The sequence below is a fragment of the Durio zibethinus genome, chromosome 11 (genome assembly GCF_047325235.1).
Source record: "Durio zibethinus cultivar Kanyao isolate XHJ-2024 chromosome 11, ASM4732523v1, whole genome shotgun sequence".
Lineage (NCBI taxonomy): Eukaryota > Viridiplantae > Streptophyta > Magnoliopsida > Malvales > Malvaceae > Durio > Durio zibethinus.
Window position 1 is genome coordinate 23,780,251 of NC_143172.1, and position 18,122 is coordinate 23,798,372.

At 33.0% G+C, this 18,122-nt stretch overlaps 2 protein-coding genes across 2 annotated transcripts; one reads left to right on the forward strand and one right to left on the reverse strand.

Moving 5' to 3' along the window:
* Nucleotides 1-5,488: 5,488 nt before the first annotated feature.
* LOC111289536 (ABC transporter A family member 7-like) lies at nt 5,489-15,433 on the forward strand. The gene is made up of 18 exons (XM_022880655.2): nt 5,489-5,683; nt 6,282-6,666; nt 6,792-6,871; nt 7,031-7,175; nt 7,948-8,067; nt 8,172-8,296; nt 9,374-9,532; nt 10,201-10,363; nt 10,442-10,567; nt 10,675-10,758; nt 11,524-11,885; nt 12,494-12,694; nt 12,988-13,097; nt 13,184-13,268; nt 13,617-13,745; nt 13,853-13,958; nt 14,131-14,219; nt 14,810-15,433. The coding sequence occupies exons 1-18, from the start codon at nt 5,600-5,602 to the stop codon at nt 15,107-15,109; spliced, it is 2,853 nt and encodes a 950-aa protein (XP_022736390.1). The 5' UTR covers nt 5,489-5,599; the 3' UTR covers nt 15,110-15,433.
* A 951-nt stretch (nt 15,434-16,384) lies between these two features.
* LOC111290277 (uncharacterized) lies at nt 16,385-17,908 on the reverse strand. Its single transcript, XM_022881592.2, has one exon. It carries the CDS (start codon nt 17,591-17,593, stop codon nt 16,943-16,945), a length of 651 nt encoding a protein of 216 aa, XP_022737327.2. The 5' UTR covers nt 17,594-17,908; the 3' UTR covers nt 16,385-16,942.
* Between the last annotated feature and the right edge of the window lie 214 nt (nt 17,909-18,122).

Here is an 18,122-nt window from a genome sequence, read left to right on the forward strand (position 1 = left end):
TTTAAATTTGAATTCAAATATTATGATACGTAATAATTTTTTTAAATCAATTAATAAAAAATTATTGGTAATCAAAATTTTTAATTTTAAAAGAAAATTAAGAATTTTCTGAAAAATACCTATTTCAATAAATCACCACATTGAAAAATGATCCATTTCATAATTTACATTAGTGTTTATTAGAATTGCATGAATTTTGGCTTAAAAATTCCACCTTAAAAATATTATTATGGGATTATTCTATCCTTCAAACAGCGGCAAGGAACCTTTCTCTTTTTAAACGGCATCGCTTTCAAGCCAAATGGGTAGTCTGGTCAATTACATTTTTTGTTCAAAAGGGTAGTTTCGTCATATTAAAAAACCGAAACGTTGACTTGAAGGAACTTTTGGCTATTAAACCATAGGCAAAGTTATCATCATTTCTCTACCATCGAAGTTTACCATTATTTAAAAAAAAAACTTTAAAAAATTGAAAATTATTTATTTAAATTGGAAGGAAAATATTAAGCCATATTTAGAAAAAGAAAAATGTATTAATGTCTTACTTTTTACTGAATTTCATGAAAATAATACAATAAATATTTTCCATCGTCTTATAAATAACAATTGGATAGATTTTTTTTTTCAATCAAACTTATTGATATTTTAAATATTTGTCAAACTAAATATTTATAAAAATATGTTTGAAAAGAAACGTCTTCATTCAATGTTTTTGAAAATTATTTTTTTCGTATTTGAATTATTCAAAAATTTTAAATAAAATGAAATCAAAATTAAAAAAATTACCATAAAAATTAAATTAAAACAATATTTATGGGACGAAAGATGCAGTTCTTTCAAATAACATAAGTTTTGTTAACGGGCAGCGAGCATGTTATAAACATTTTTAAAAACTTAATATATTAAATAATTTTTTTAATGTATTTAAATCTATAACATAAAGCGTCAATTATTATATTAAACAAATATAATTAAAAGTGATTTATATTTAATTGTTTAAATTCAAATGTCATGAACATTTGAATTCAAATAAAAAAATAAAATTAAGAAATTTCCACTTACTTGTACAATAAGAAAGCCCCGCATTTTCGTTTCCCACTGATTATTTGATTTCAAAGGTTACTTGCTAGCTGAAAAGTCTTTGTTCTAAAAAGGATGGCAAAATGGCATTGGTTTGGATCGTTGAAATTTGAGGATAGTTCATCGCTGCCGGGTAACGCCTGCATCAAAGTCATAATCAAACTGACAAATCAACTTTGTACAAACCAAATAGATTATCCAAATTCCAAAACAACAAAACCCATACTTCTTCTCAAAATTTTTTTTTTGAAGTTACATAATGCAAAAAGACACCGAACAAGTAATCTAAAACGACAAAATTTTTTTTTTTTCTGCTTGTTGTGTTGATAAGGTTGCTTTTAGCTAAGCCAAAAGATTTAAGCATTTAATTAATCCTTACTGTTAGCTTCCCAGATTGAATGCTATGATTTATTATATATATATATATTCTCTTTATTCTATTTTTTTGTTTATCTTTTTTCTTTTTAAGGGTGTCTTCAAATTATATCTTTTTTTAACATCTAAAATTCTTATTTTTTATATTTTAAAATTATTTTTATAATTTTTATTTACTTTTTGATATTAAAAGTTATGGAATTTTAATTTTATAATTTTTTTTTAATTTTAATATATTAAAATCAAAATTTTTTTTTAAACTTCGTAAAAATCAATATCCTCTAAATAATTTGAGAGGAAGGGAGTATATTATATGATCATTGTTCTAAATGTTAGTATTAATTTAAAAAGTTTAAAAAACTATCTACTTTGCTTAAAATTTCAATTTAATTATATTTAATTTTATCAATATTCATACTCTATTTATTTAATTAATAAATTTTAAAATATTATTAATAATCATTTATTAAATTTAATAAATAAATATAATTAAATAAAAAATTTAACTTTAAACATAAACGAATGTTATCATATTCATAATATATTTATTTAATTAATAAATATTAAAATATTATTCGTGATCATTTAAAAATTTTAATAGACTAATAAAATCAGAACATATTTACAAACTATTAATCATACATTTAATTTATTTACATTTTTATTATTATAAGTGATCATGACTTAAATTTTGACAATATGAAATATAAAAAAATTATACTCCATTCTATGGTATTTAATTAGGTTAATTGTGTTATAGATTTTCAAACGTAAAAGGACAGACGGTTGATAATAAAGTACCAAAGTACTAAAAAAAAAGTACTTTCGGGAGTGGATAAATAAATGTCTATATTTCTTTTTTTATACAAAGACGTAATAAGTATTTTGACTTTTTTTTTGTTGTTTATCCGTACTGCATTTTGCAAATTTTGACACTCTGGGCAACGGCTACTTACTAACCGATTGTCCTAAAACCCTACTAAATCATGTTACTATTATATGAATTATCTATTTTTTATATGATTATGAATATACGAATTGTCAGATCTAATTCTAACTCACACTCTCACCAAAAAGTTCATTGATTCGTCTTTCTTTGCCTATGCTAGTGAAGTGTTCGATGGAATTCCTCATCCGGATTTGGATCTTTATATTTCTTTTAATTCAAGGTACACGAAGCTTTCTTTTAATTAAGAAGCTATAAAACTATTTGCTTTGATGCATAGCAGTCGTACCCTGATGAGTCATGTTGTTTTGGCTGTTATTAACTGGTTACAGCTGTTGCAAGTTCTTCTTCATCAAATCTCAGGACATACTTTTGAGTTGGTTGCCCCTCCTAAAAAACAAAAAAGAATGAAAGGAAATTGAAAGAGGTTCATGACTGTTAGGCCAACTTTATGCACAGATTGACATAAAAGATAATGCCAGAATAGGCAAAATTGAGTGAGGGGCTCCTTGAGCAAGTGACAAGAAGAGGTGTCTGCTTGTGATAAATCTAGGTTAGGACACCTGAGGTGAAATAGACACAGTTTCAATGTTCATATTCAAATTCAACTTTCTAGAAGTTGGTGTAATTAACTTGAGGATTAGGAGTTCTTAACCATGTTAACCATAACTAAGTCTTGGCATGATTCGGTGATGACTACAAGTGATACTTCTTGTTTGAAAATTAATTTTCCACATCCTAGAGGAGATGGGTTAATGCAGCTTGTAATAATACATGTGCTTATAAGTTTTGGTTATTGAAAAACTTCAATTTTTCTCTCAGATTATTTTTGTACAAGTTACAGTGCAAGACTGTTGGTGGCAGGGATTATATGAACAAGTGGCAAGTCATATGAAAGGCAGAAGCTTCACTGTCCAGCTGGAGCTACCCCTTGTTTTTCAGTCAGATAATTTTGGTGTCAAAGATTTTTACTGGATGCTTGTTAATGCTGTAAGAGTTCAAGGTCCCTTCGTCCTGTTGAAAAATCCCCTCCCCTCTTCCCCCCTCCCCCTTCTCTTTACTACATTTTATTTAACTATAATATAGTATTGTCTAACCTTTTGCGCCTTTGGATCACCTATTTATTATTTGTTATTATTAATATAATCAGTATTATTCCTATTGTTCCTTTTTTGGGTAAAAAATCTAGTATTATTGAAGTGAGAAACTTGGCATTATCTTATTCTCTTGTTTATCTTATTTGCTAGTGGAAATATGCTTGAGCATTATCTTACTTGCTAGTGGAATCCTCTTATCGATATTTCTTTCATGTTCCCATTGTGCTGACATCGCCTCTGAAGCCAATATCTTTGAGCATTAATATAAAGAAAATCTGCATCATAAAATCCATTCTTTTACCATAGAAATGGACTTTACTCCGGCCTAAGTCGGTTGATTAATGTGCTAAATACTATGGATAAAACTTTGGATGATCCCTGTATCAGTTTTTCCCTATGTGCTGCTATCTGACTAGCTCTGTTTCTTTAAATGCTCAAGTTTCGTATGTTTATCCTCTTCTTCCTTTTTTTTTTAATAGTAAATTCATTTTTGGCTACGTGTTTTGAGGCCGAGGATGGAAGGAACTTAGAAACTATCTTGTATTTTCCCATTTTGAAATCACGTTCCTGTTTCATCCGCAGATCTAAACGTAAGAATCATGTGTACATGTAGCATTCGGATTGGAAAAACGCGTGGAGTCTAACTTCGGTTGAAGAACATGTACTTGTATGGCATAGATGATGTTTCACATGCATTTCAGGTATACATTCAAGATTACGCCAGGTTTAAATTTTATGCAGAATATGTAAAAGTAGGTGATATTGGGACCGCGGCATAGTCTGTGCTACAAGTAAAGAATACCCTTGGTTCCGAGAATATCAAATGAATACTTAATTACTTTGTTCAAAATGATTAGCAGTTTAAGACTGAGCTATGATGCCATTGGAAGGAAAATCTTTCGTTTATAATGTTTCCAGTTGTTGCTTGCATTTTGTAGTTTGACCTTTGGCCTCCAAACCATTTCAATTATAATTATTTTTTAAGCGGTGAGAAATTTTTAGATTTTCTCCGGTACATCTCCTTTCCAAATCTATTTAAACAGGATTATCTATATCATACTTAATAAGTTCATTGAAAATTATTTTCTTTCAATCTCTTATTGAATTCAAACTTAAAAAATAAAAAGAAAAACCCATTCTTTTTATTATTTGAGCCAACCATCTTGATTTTTACATTATTATACTAATGTCAATGACGTGGATACTTAATTAGAGACTATTGCCCTGTTTTCAATTTCTTGTAAAATCACTTAAACAAAATTTCCCATTGTCATAGTCTAAATTAAAAATCATCTCTGATTCTGACTGCTTTGGCATTTGCATGATGTCTTCCAGGAAGCTGCATTTTCTCTCCAAAATGACATTGACTTAGTCTAAATGTTGCTGTTACTGATTTTTCAATGTGTTGCTAAGTTTGAATGAGGAATTTATTTTAATTGAATACTTCATCAACTGTTGACCATGTGGTAGTTAATTAATTAACATGGGGTGATGAATAACACACGTAAAATTGAGCTCCATACAATGTTAAACCACTTTATTATATTATCATCAATCATTGAATTGATGGCTTTTTTTTTTAAATTATTTTTGTCTTTACTTAATGAACAATATATCGTGTTGGACCAATGGTTAACATTTTCCAGGAAATTTAATTCAATTAAAAATTTATTGGACCAAGGGCATTTTGCTATTTACTATTGAAACAGGGGGCAAATTGGACTTTGGATGACCAACATTATAAAGGAGCCAAAACGCGTGAAGGGTACAATTGTCATTGTGGACGGGTAATTTCGGCAGAAAAAAATTAAAAATCCGGCAAATTCCTGCAATCCCGTAAAATAGGAAACAAATGAGGGACAGTTCAGTAATTTACTCCTAAATCAGCGGTTTTTTTCACTTAACTGTCGGAAAAACGAAATAGCAGCGAAAAAAAAGTTGGCTTGCTTTCCTTATAAAACGGAGCAAGGAGTTGCGCTTTTTTTTCCTCAGAATTTTGAGACTTCTATTTCAGTCGAGCAAACCCAATAAAAAGGAAAAAAGAGGGAAAAAAAAAACCCTTCAATCTTGGCGGGAAAGCTTAACTGGTTGGATTGTATCAATGGCGGATCATCGTCCAACACTGGGTCCGGCCAGTTTCTGGACTCAAGCCAACGCTCTTCTCAGGAAGAACTTAACTTTCCAGGTGAATCTTACTCAAGTTCTCACCTTTTCGAGTTATTTTTCTAAACATATGTTGGTTTTGTTGTTGAAAAAAATTGAAAGTTTTTCTAAAATGAAACTTGGAAGATGAATAAGCATTCAGGGTTAAATAAACTTTTATTCCTTTTTTTTTTTTTTTCCTGGGTGTGGTTTGCATTTCTTGTTGGGATTGCTTTCTCATTTGTTGATGATGGGTTTACTAGGTGCGATGATCATTGGTTTGTCCTGATTACTGTTTTTTTTTTGGAGTCAGATCCATAATTTTCACGGATGATTGTGTGTTTAGGATGGATTTTCTGTTCCATTAGTAGAGTTAGTTCATCATTTATGCTCAGTGCTTCATCTGCCTATGTTCTTTGTGGTTTTTGGGTTAAATTCCTCGATAGTACAGATCTTCTGGGTGCTAAATATGTACCATTATGAGAACCATCAACAGTGACATGCATTTACTATAAAGCTGAAAGTTTACCCTTTTTGGGATGGTAATAATGATCGAATAGGAATGAATTTTCCATAAATATACATAAGCCTTCAGTTGGTCTTGTTATATGTCTAATTGTATCATCTGTTCTATTTTGCAGAAAAGGAACATGTGGACAAATTTTCGGCTAATTTCCTTCCCGCTTTTTTTCTGTGTTCTGTTCGTTGTGTTGCAAAATTTGGTGGACAGTCAACTAAACAATTCAGATAATCGTTGTGGGTGTAGTTGTGTTGAAACAAATCGAAATGGTCAGTGCCAGAGGAGAGAATGTGGGTTAGAGTACTCGACAACGGATCAAGCATCAAGTTGCCCAATTCCTAACCCCCCAGAATGGCCTGCACTGTTACAAATTCCAGGTCCAAACTATCGTGCAGTGAGAACTGGTTCACTTACGTCTGCAGACCTGCCAAATGAGTCTTGCAGGAGTACAGGGTCTTGTCCTACAACTACATTTTTCACAGGGAATAATCAATCGCTTGGAGAAAGTATGCATCCTGCTTCTTCTCCTTCCCTCTACTTTAAACTTAGAATTCACTCTCTTTGGCTTTAACGAACCTGCTAAAGTGAAAGATGAAAATCAGATTCAAAATTCTTTTGCTCATTTTGGCAGTTTTGACGGGGAGTATGTTCTCAACTTCTATCAATTTTAATTACTCTGATCTTTTAGGCAGTTTGGCCACCAGTGTCCTGGTATGTCGATCTCCTATTTTTGTCTTCCTTTTCCACTTTCATATGGTTGCTGGTTTTATGTTTATAATTTTGGCAATGACTTAATCTGATGTCATAATCTTACTTCCCGTCTTGTGGTTTATAATTTGTCTGCTTGCTTGTCTTCTCAAAATATTTCAGGGTACACAAACATATCCTCAAGGTTACAATTATCTTGAACCTGCTTTTGCTTCGGATCTTCCCATCTATAATGTTCAAGGCCAATGCACATCGAACTCAACATTTTCTATTGTCTTCAATCAATCATCTATAGCAAGGGAACAAGGTATACGCTTTTTTCTCTTGCATATGTTTCTCTCTAGGAATCTTAATTTTGTCTAAATAAACACAAGTTACTTTCTTGTTCTATGGATAAGATTACATGAATGGACTAGTTGAAATGCCATAATGGAAAATTTCAAGAATATTAGGCATGGTCTTATAAAGGGACAAGAATTATTTGATAAAAATAATCTGTATATTTATATTTAAATGTCCCAAACTTCAGACCTCTAGTGTCATCAGCATAATTGAAAGAGGTATAGATAATTCTGATGTTAATTTAACAATTATTTCATGTTATAAACTTATTTGGCTATCGCACTTTTTCATATTCTTGTTAATTTTACCAAGTACAAGTTTGTTGCACTGGTGGGCAGATTCTAGACTTATATGTTTGTATCAAGCATTTAGGCTCCTTTCCAAAATTATTATGCTACTTAATTAATGTGGTTTATGGAACACTCATTGACAGATGCTGTTGTTGTTGCCTTTGAGGTTTCATTGGAACTAGCTTCTCTTTGCCTGATTCATTATTATCTTATTGATAGTCAGCAAACCTCAGGAACATTCTCAAAGTAGAGATCTTTGTATATCTAATGTCTTAAAATGGCTTATTTATGTTAGAGATTCAATTCTGGATCTCATTCAAAGTTGGTCAATAGTTCTTCCATAAAATATTATCTTTTTGAAAAAGTGAATTACAATTTTACTTCAAAATTTTATTTCAGGAATATTCCTAATCCATGCTTATTACTTTAATTTTTCTTTGAACATAGTGGTAACTTGTGCTCGAGGTTTATACCTATGGCGCAATAGTTCTTCTGAGGTGAATGATGAGCTGTATAAAGGTTACCGAAAAGGGAACTCAGAAGAGAAGATAAATGAGTTTGTTGCAGGTTGGTCTAGCTGAAAATTGTAACTTAATTGTATTCTATCATCTAATTTACATAAAATTATGTGTGGTAGAGAAAAATACTGACAATTTTATTTTTTCCCACAGCATATGATTTCTTGAACTCAGATGGCAACAATTTTAATGTGACTGTCTGGTACAATTCTACCTATAGGAATTACTCAGCTGGCCTTCCTATGTCATTGTTGAGGATTCCCCGATCTGTAAACCTGGTATGAGCATTGAACTTGGTGAAGTTAGCTTTCCTCTTTGTCAGATTACTTTCTTATTACTAAGCTTACACCTGGGAATTAATTTTAGATTCTCATGTGTTGTTTAAAACGGTTGACAAAAAATTATTTTATAGATTATTAAAGAAGTTGTTGGCAATGGTTTTAGGGTCAAATATTGCTTATCAGTTTTACATTAATGGAGTGAATACAAGAGAAGTTAGGAATTACGAGAAAGGCATATATGAGAACCATCTTAAAACAGCAATATCTTGGCTGAATCTTAATCCCCACCCATCCATCATTAATTTCCATATTAAAATATACTTGGAAGATTATACCATTTGATACATAAGATTGTTGCAATTTATCTATCAATATTGTTCAGTAGATAATGTTTAGCTGGATAAATTGGTTTTAACTAAGCTGTTAGAATTTAGGAAACTGGGAGGAGTGAGGGATTTTGAAATCCCAATTCTGTACTCTACCTATTCAATTGTGCTCCCCATATGGCTCTTAATGGGACTAGGATTGACAAACCAATAGTTCATAGTCTCTATTTTAGTTTTCAATTTCTTGTTTCATTATAAGTTTCTTTTGCTGAATAGTTGCATGCTTTCTTAATTAGGTAAATAGAACATGTTCCACTCTACTTAGTTAAAAGTAGGCAATTCGTTTTCTGGAGACAAGTGGTGGATGCATTCCCTTGATTTTCTATTTCCATGATTGTTTGGGGGCTTCTGATGCTGTTCTTATAGAGCCTTTATCTTTCTGTTATTGCTGCAAATATGACAAATGTTTTTACATAAAAATATCTTGAACCATTTAATTGGCTTGTGTGGTTCATTTCCAGTACTAATAGAATCGTTATCCATTATTTGACTTTCTTTTTGTACTCCATTTTGTATTATACTATATATTCTATCTAAACAACTTGCATTTTGCATTACTAATGTGCTTGTCTCTTTATAAGTTTATTGTTTATTTCTTGCATCCTTTGCATTTGACAAATTTATCTATTAATTTGCTTATTGATCAAAAGCTTGTAAAGATTGATATTTGCTATTGTCACATTTGCAGGCATCCAATGCCTACCTTCAGTTTTTGCAAGCGCCTGGTGCAAAAATGCTATTAGAGTTTGTCAAAGAAATGCCAAAACCTGAAACTAAACTCAGGATTGATTTATCATCTCTTCTTGGAACGCTTTTCTTTACATGGGTTATTTTACAACTATTTCCTGTAAGTATTTATCTCTTTTCATTAGAATTGGGTCTTTAAGTACAGTTCACTGTGCCCATGGTTGCAAATTTTTTAATATTATGACTTCTATAGCAATTCTACCGTCATCAAAATTATCACACATTTTTGGCAACAGTGAGTTGATAGTAAAAGTTTTATTTAATTTCTAATTTGGGTCTAGAGGAATTTCCTTGAAATAAATTTGGGTTAGTTCTTTTGTTGACTTCTGAGTCACAGTATAAATTGACTGGTTATGGCAGTTATGAACCACGCATAATATGCATACAAAGGGCCAAGAGAATATTTAGTCGATGTTGTTTTACAAAAAGAAGATCATTGCAAATTGACATGGATAACTCTTGTCAGTGCACCACTTTTCATCATGTAATGCGTGAGCAAAATCTAATCAGGCACTTCTTTGTGCAAGATTCCTTCCTGTTTACTCCACCTCTACACTAAGACCTTTGGATAATGGGTTGTGGGCTTTCAGCATTGCCTCATAAACTTAAGGGCAAACTTTATTTATGACCAAATCTGATCTAGAAAGGTCACAGTAACAATTTTCCTGTCTTGAGTCATTGCCAGTTATGATCTCTTTTGGTTAACATCGAGACGTTTTTATAATATATCGTTTTATGAATGTCTTATCATTTTGGTTTTCAATGTAGGTGGTGTTGACTTCACTGGTATATGAAAAACAGCAAAAACTGCGAGTCATGATGAAAATGCACGGGCTTGGTGATGGACCTTATTGGATGATATCTTATGCTTATTTTCTTGTCATCTCTTTGCTGTACATGTTATGTTTTGTGATATTTGGCTCGGTCATAGGTACTAATCTAGTCATTTAACTGCTCTTTAATTATCTTTACCTCAAGCCGATTTTTAATGTGTTTGACTTCCTTCCAGGGTTGAAATTCTTCACACTAAATGATTATAGCATCCAGTTTGTGTTTTACTTCCTATACATCAACCTGCAAATTGCCCTGGCCTTCCTTGTAGCTGCAATGTTTTCAAATGTTAAGACTGCTTCAGGTTTATCTTAGCTCTTTGATTTACTTGTCTTAGTTGGCAAAACTCTACTCTGTTTTAAAGATTAGTTAACTGACTTATTTCTCTTAACTGCCTGTCAATGATTACAGTAATTGGATACATATTTGTCTTTGGAACGGGACTTTTAGGTGGCTTTCTCTTCCAGTCCTTTGTTGAAGATGAATCATTCCCAAGTAAGTTTCAGAAATTATAAAAATGAAATTGTTATTAATTTGCAAACTTTGTCATTTTTATTTTGCCATCAGGAACAGTTTGTTAATGGAAACTAATATCTTTATTGGATGACTTTTTAAAGAAGCTAAAGTTTTGCAGCCAGTCGAAACTGCTTTGAGCATTTAATTTTGTTGGCAGCTAGGTTTTTGGAAATGATATGGCAGTAGGAAAGAAAAAATACATTGGCAGAGCCAGTTCCTTTCACATGCAATATAAATGTTGGAATCATCTTATCCGACTCTTCAACGCTGCGTCATTTATGAGTCAGATACTGCTTTGGACTTACTGAACTGTGGGAAGTAGGGATTAGTGAGGAATTGAGAAATGAATTTAACCCCAGGGCCCAGACTAATCATAAATTAGGCTTTATAAACTTAGAATAGTTGGGACACATTGTTTTAAGCTGTATCTTCTTTCAATCTCTTAAGACTCATCGTTGCATTTAACTAAGATCCCAGGAGGTTTTTAATCTATAGATTACTTATAGCTGTCATATAGTTGTACCGAATGTGTTGGAAAATAGGCAGTTTTGTTAAAACCTTATTTTTCTTAAATGAAGGCTCCATTGTTGGAGGTAATCTTGTTTCATCTAATTCTTATTCCTTTTGATAAAAGGGTGCAAACACACCTGCTTAGTGCTTTAGATCATCAGTCTTTCAATTATTGTCATCTTAATTTGTACCTTTCACCCTACTTACTACGAGGCTCTTTTTTTGATGTTTTAGGAGGATGGGTTATTGCAATGGAGTTGTATCCTGGCTTCTCTTTGTATCGTGGATTATATGAGTTTGGGCAATATTCTTTCAGAGGAAATTACATGGGGACAAATGGGATGCGGTGGGGGGATTTGAGTGATAGCATAAATGGGTTGAGAGAGGTCATGATTATCATTTTTGTTGAGTGGTTGGTGGTGCTATTTGTTGCTTATTATGTAGATCAGGTTTCATCTTCGGGTGCTGGGAAGAGTCCTCTGTTTTTCTTGCAAAAATTCTGGAGAAAGCCTGCATTATCCTTTCGGAGGCCTAGTTTGCAAAGACAGGAATCAAAAGTTTTTCTTCAGATGGATAAAGCTGATGTTAATCAGGAGGTAACATCTTTTTCTTTTCTTTGGCTTTATAGAATGCATATTCTAATTTAAGGGTAGATTTTTCTAAATGAGTTAGCGACCACCAATCCCTTAATTGATGGATGACTATTCCAAAAGACTGCTCTTTCACTCACTAGCAGAGAGGGATCTATATTATTCTATTAATATGATTATTTCTTATTGTAGAATAGGAAACAGTTCAATCATCTACTTCTTACTGAGGAAGCATTGATCTTCATGTTAAGTGTTTTTGCTCCTTTCATTAGTTGGTATAATGTGATAGAAAGGATGGCTATAGTGTTTACTGTTTATGCCTTTATGCAGCAGAGAATGTCTAGTTAAGTGGTCTCCACCCCTTGTGATTGTCATGCAACTATAATATTAGCAATTTTCTCCAGTTGTGCTTCCTAACAGCATCCTTCTAACTTTCATGTCATTATCTTAATGTGAAGTGGGTTCATCTCAGTGAATACTTTTTTTTAATGCATTTGTTAATGATTACGCAGTTGTACCTTCGTATTTGTCATTCAAAGTGTTATGTTTCTAGCTCAATGTGAAGAGATTCATTCATTTGAATTAAGATTTTTTTTTTTTTTTTGGTTTGCCAGAGGGAGAAGGTTGAGCAGCTGCTACTTGAACCGAGTACAAGTCATCCCATCATTTGCGACAACCTCAAAAAGATATATCCTGCAAGGGATGGAAATCCTGAGAAATTTGCAGTGAGAGGGTTATCTCTTGCTTTGCCTAGAGGGGAGTGCTTTGGCATGCTGGGACCCAATGGTGCTGGAAAGACTTCTTTAATTAATATGGTAGTGTATGATTGTTTTATTAAAAAATATAACTCTTTTATGCACAAATCTGCGCACAGACTCACATGCATGTTCTGTAAAGTGAGGGACTGAAAATGAAGTCTTCCGTGTTAGAATCTAGTTTGTTTCCCCAATAGTATTTTAGCCATTTTTCTATATGGGGTTATTGCTGTCTAATAAAATAGTGATATTGACTTGTTGACCTGGTATTACGCCTGCCTTTATCTTTTAAAGCTAGAACGAGATTTACCCGGTACCTTCTATGCAATATTTATGTGTTATTCTGTTGACAGATGATTGGGCTCACAAAACCAACCTCAGGGACAGCATATGTTCAGGGTTTGGACATACTGAATTATATGGATACAATCTATACAAGCATGGGTGTCTGCCCACAGCATGAGTAGGATATAATCACTTATTTTTTCCAAGAAAGAAATTATTTCCATGTGAAAAGATTTCTAATTTTTTTTGTTATTTGTAAATTAGCCTTCTCTGGGAAACCCTAACCGGGAGGGAGCACTTGCTATTTTATGGCAGACTGAAGAACCTCAGAGGTTTTGCATTAAATCAAGTAAGTCAAAATTATCTATGTTTTGAGCTTGTTGTGGATTTGACTTGGAGAAACTGATGCTCATGAATTTACTTCATTTATAAAGTCTAGGGGCTCTTCTATTTCAATTACAAAGTCCAGGGGCTCTTCTATTAGAACTTCATTTCATCTTTTCCAATATTTAAATGTCAAGGGTGGACCTTGTTAAATCTGAAACTGGCTAGCAATCTGTTCTGTACTGAAACTTGAATGCACAGCTGAAGTTTGTCCAGGACCTAAATCAAGGTTGATGGGGGGGCAATGTAGTTTTAGTGTCATAATCACATAAAAGGTTTCAATTTTTTCCTCATTTCCATGCCCTTGCTTCAGGCAGTGGAAGAATCTCTTAAGAGTGTCAACCTATTTCACGGAGGGGTTGCTGACAAACAAGCTGGAAAATATAGTGGAGGTATGAAGAGGAGGCTCAGTGTTGCCATTTCACTGATTGGGGATCCTAAGGTAAGAGTTAACCTTGACTTGTATTCACTCTACTTTTCTATGTGAGACCTTCTTTAACTTATATCCTGCGGTGCTGTTTATGGCTTAATCATTTGAGATTTTGCAAGGTTGTCTATATGGATGAACCCAGTACCGGACTAGATCCAGCTTCAAGAAATAGTTTGTGGAGTGTTGTGAAACGTGCAAAACAAGACAGGGCAATTATTCTCACCAGTATCTCTCTCGCTCTCTTTCTTTCTCTTTGCATAATTGAATTTGCATGTTGTGCTCTCCTTTTTGCACTTTTACATAAAAAGAAGAAAATGGTGCGTGTAAAATTATTGTCCATAGAAGGTGAGAACTTTTGGCCCTTATATACTAACAAATATTATCTGAATGTTTTCAGCGCATTCAATGGAAGAGGCAGAGGTGCTATGTGATCGATTAGGGATTTTTGTAGATGGCAGCTTGCAGTGCATAGGAAATCCTAAAGAGGTAAGTTAGCCATAATAGATCTTATTTTCTCAATTTCATGAACTTACATTCCACTACATCCAATAGTAGATTCATGTGCATCTTTTTACATGGTGGCATCTTACAGACCCTAACCATAGACCAGTGTTCATGAATTAAACTCTTCTTTAAGGAATTTTATTCTATTTTCTTTATGATATCTATCTTCAATCTTCTATCTTTTCAATTTAAAAAAAATTGGGATGGAATGTTTGCATTACTGCATTATCCTCGCATGCTTGATTGCTTGTGTATGGGAGGTAAAGAATATGTTGGTTATGTTATTCCAAAAGGTAGGGGGAGGGCGCTAAATTTTCTGTATGGTGTGTAAACATGCACCATAGCCCTTAACCTTTGAAATAATATGCCATCCTCCCTTTCGCCAAGTTTTCACCAAAATCAACTTTATATTTGAGGTCGTCTTTCTTATTCCTGTTTTCTTGCATGATTTCAATCAAATTTATTCTTAGTATACTATTTCTTTGGCTGTTTCAAGTTGGAAAGCTTTGTTAATACATGATTGGTCTAAATTGTTTTTACATTAAACTTGCTGTTCATATGGTGACTGACAGCTAAAGGCCAGATATGGAGGATCTTATATATTTACCATGACAACTTCTTCCAATCATGAGGAAGAAGTTGAGAACATGGTACGACGTCTCTCTCCAAGTGCTAGCAAGATATACCAAATTTCGGGAACTCAGAAGTTTGAGATGCCAAAGCAAGAAGTGAGAATTGCAGATGTATTCCAAGCAGTTGAGAATGCAAAGAGCAGGTTTACAGTTTTTGCATGGGGTTTGGCTGACACCACTCTTGAGGATGTCTTCATCAAGGTTGCTCGTGGGGCGCAGGCAGTCAATATATTATCATGATTCTCCGACATCTTCCTCTTATATATAGAAAATTTTCATGCATGTACGATAGTCATTTTTACTTCTAATAGCACTGATTACTCTGCAGGTAGTAAGTAGTTCATACTGTTTTAAACATTTAATTTTGAAAACTATATATGTTGCTACTATTCGTTACTACATTTTTTTTTTGGTCATAGATATATATACTTTGTAAATGAACCCCAAAGGATTCTCTGCTGATTCACTGGCTGGAATTGCCAGAACCTTTTGTTCCCATAGATGTATGGTTATATTCATTTAGATAATGCTTACACAATATAATGTTTCGGGGATCTTAATTTATACCGACATTGGCATTGCATTGAATTGAATTGAAATGAAACGCCATTTTATAAAGCTAGTTGAATTTCAGCCTTGACAGCTTCTAAATCCTTTTACTTTCAAGTCAAAATATTTTTACCTGTCCCACATAAAGGCTAGAATATCTGTGTGTCATTAGCGGGATTTTTACTTAGCAATGTCTTGAATAATTAAGAATTCAATCTATTCAATTCTCTTGGATTTCTTAATTTTAAGGCTTACCTTAGTCAAAGTGTTGAATTCTCTCTTTGCACTAACTATCAATAACTGCCTATGTTCATCACTTTGCCACATTTTCTCTAGCAAGGTTGATTACCATCGAGTTCCAGCTAACTTGGACACTCTGGACCGTTGTGAGTTGGATTTGGTCCACAAAGAAAGTTTCTTTGTTTCTTTTAAGCTAACTCGCATGATTTTGGGGCCTTCATTTATTATCTTTGGATTAATCAAATCTCAACTCAATTAGCTGAATTGGACTAATATTCCAATGATACTAGGCTTCGCATAGTTTTAGGCTCTATTTAATTAATTAGTCTCTAATTAATCTGATTATTGACCCAATACACATCAATTGCTCTGATTGGGTGACTTAATTACTTATTTATGGGCGACGCCCCTGGGCTCGTTTTATGGATTAGTTTGAGTGTTCACACATGTAAAGTTTGTTCCACATGCATTAATTAATATATCGCATGTTAATTAAAATAACATTTATTATTTTAATGTAAAGTTAAAACCTAAAAAATTTCAATGTAAACTTTAATTATTTTTATTTATCAAATAAATTTATTTAATGAAAGTCTTTCCATAGAAGTAGAATATCCATGATTTATATATATTATAGAATAATTTCTTTATTTTTTAAAATAATTATATCAATTAATTGAACTAAATTTCGATTTTGCCACTAGTAAAATTTAAGAAGGGTGGGCTTGAGAATTATTAATGTTGAAGAAAAGCTCAGGATTTGGGGGGAAAAAACTCAGGCAAGAGTGTGAGAATAGAAAACTGTAGCGGAGAGGATCCTCTCCCCAATTAGACAAGTTTGAAGGGAATTATGGTTACTAACATAACTACATAAGATAAGATTTGTCAAGTTAAATTAATTAGAATCTGAATTAATCTTAATCCAGATATCTGACAGAAAACCATTCAAAATATGAAATATTCAAATCTCTCTCTATCCCAAATTCAAAATCATATTCGGGGAAAATTCATAACTTCTGGTTTCTTGTTTAGTTTTTCAGGGTCTTTGCCCTCCACTGTACCCCCCCCCCCCCCAAAAAAAAAAAAAAAAAAAAAAAAACTTTTCGTAGCTTGGTTGATGTATGGAACATGGACACTGACATATACAATTCCATGATTTGCCAAAAGTTCATTACTGCTAACATTATGAAGAAATTCTTGAGAAACAAAGAAAAACGACATGAATAGAATCCAATTGCATGAAGGAACGATATACCTCCAATAGCAAAGACCCAATTTCATAGATCAAGTAGGCATCTGAAATCGACAAAGTGGACAAAGATTGCTCTTTTCCAACCAGCTGACGATGCAATCTTGATGGTACACATGGGAGCAAGGCATTCGACTAGCTTTCAACCCATCCAAAATCTCTTCTAAACAAATTACACACTGCCCTGTAAAAGTACCTTCAATTTTAACTTTCTCCAGTGCCTCAATCGCTCTCTTGCTTGCACCCCTCAGCCTGAAAACCTGCAAATTGAAGGATTCTGCAAAGCCCTCATTCTCATCAGAAAGTACTGTTTCCTCCTCTGATGGTCTTACGGGACAAAGAGTCACGATAATAGGAATGTTGTTGCGGTTCTCGTTGTGTGTTTCGTTCATTGCCGAGCGTGCACATTCAATGACCCTCTGCGTCACCGTTGCATGAAGGCTAAAGGGTACATTCATCTGCGAAAGCCTGCTGGATATAGCCGACCAGGATGTGTTGGCCTGTGTCAACTGATCCTGTGGCAACAAAAGCTGTTGCACAATGGTTGGTTCATGAGAAACAATGTTAGCAAAGATTTCAATAGAAAACACAGGGCAGAGTGATGAATCTTCCACTTGCATAAGAGCATGTTCATCTTCACCATCTTCAGCCTCAACCTGCCATGCTTCACATTGATAGTAACTCATTGTCCGTGGTAGAAAAAGCTGATGAAAAGATAAAGAAGACAAAAAATAGAGGAAAAACCTGATAAAAAAATAAAAAATATTTCCTTAATGGAACTTGATTTGTCAGATTTGCAATTCAACCAAAATATAGGGAAAGGGATGAGTGGCTTTAATGATTTTGATCTTGATTTGAATATCTTGTTGGTTGCGGATTATTTATGGGTGGTCCGCAAGGTAGATATAGTTACAAATTCCACAACAAACATTAGGAAAGAAGTGACTTGGAAGCTAAAAAATAGAAGCTATTAACTTGGTTAGCAGTTAAGACAGTTGAGGTTTCTAATTCACAAGTTATTTTCTTGATTAAGGATTGAAGGAAGCGACAATATTCCTAATATTGGTTGGAATTAAAAGTTACCATAAAGAAGGAGACATTTTTTTAAATGCTTTTATTTTCTATTTTCTTTGAAATTCTGATTTTTTTTTTTTATAAAAGTGGCATGAAATAAAGAAAAAAAATTATCGGTGATGAAATTTGAATTTAAGATTT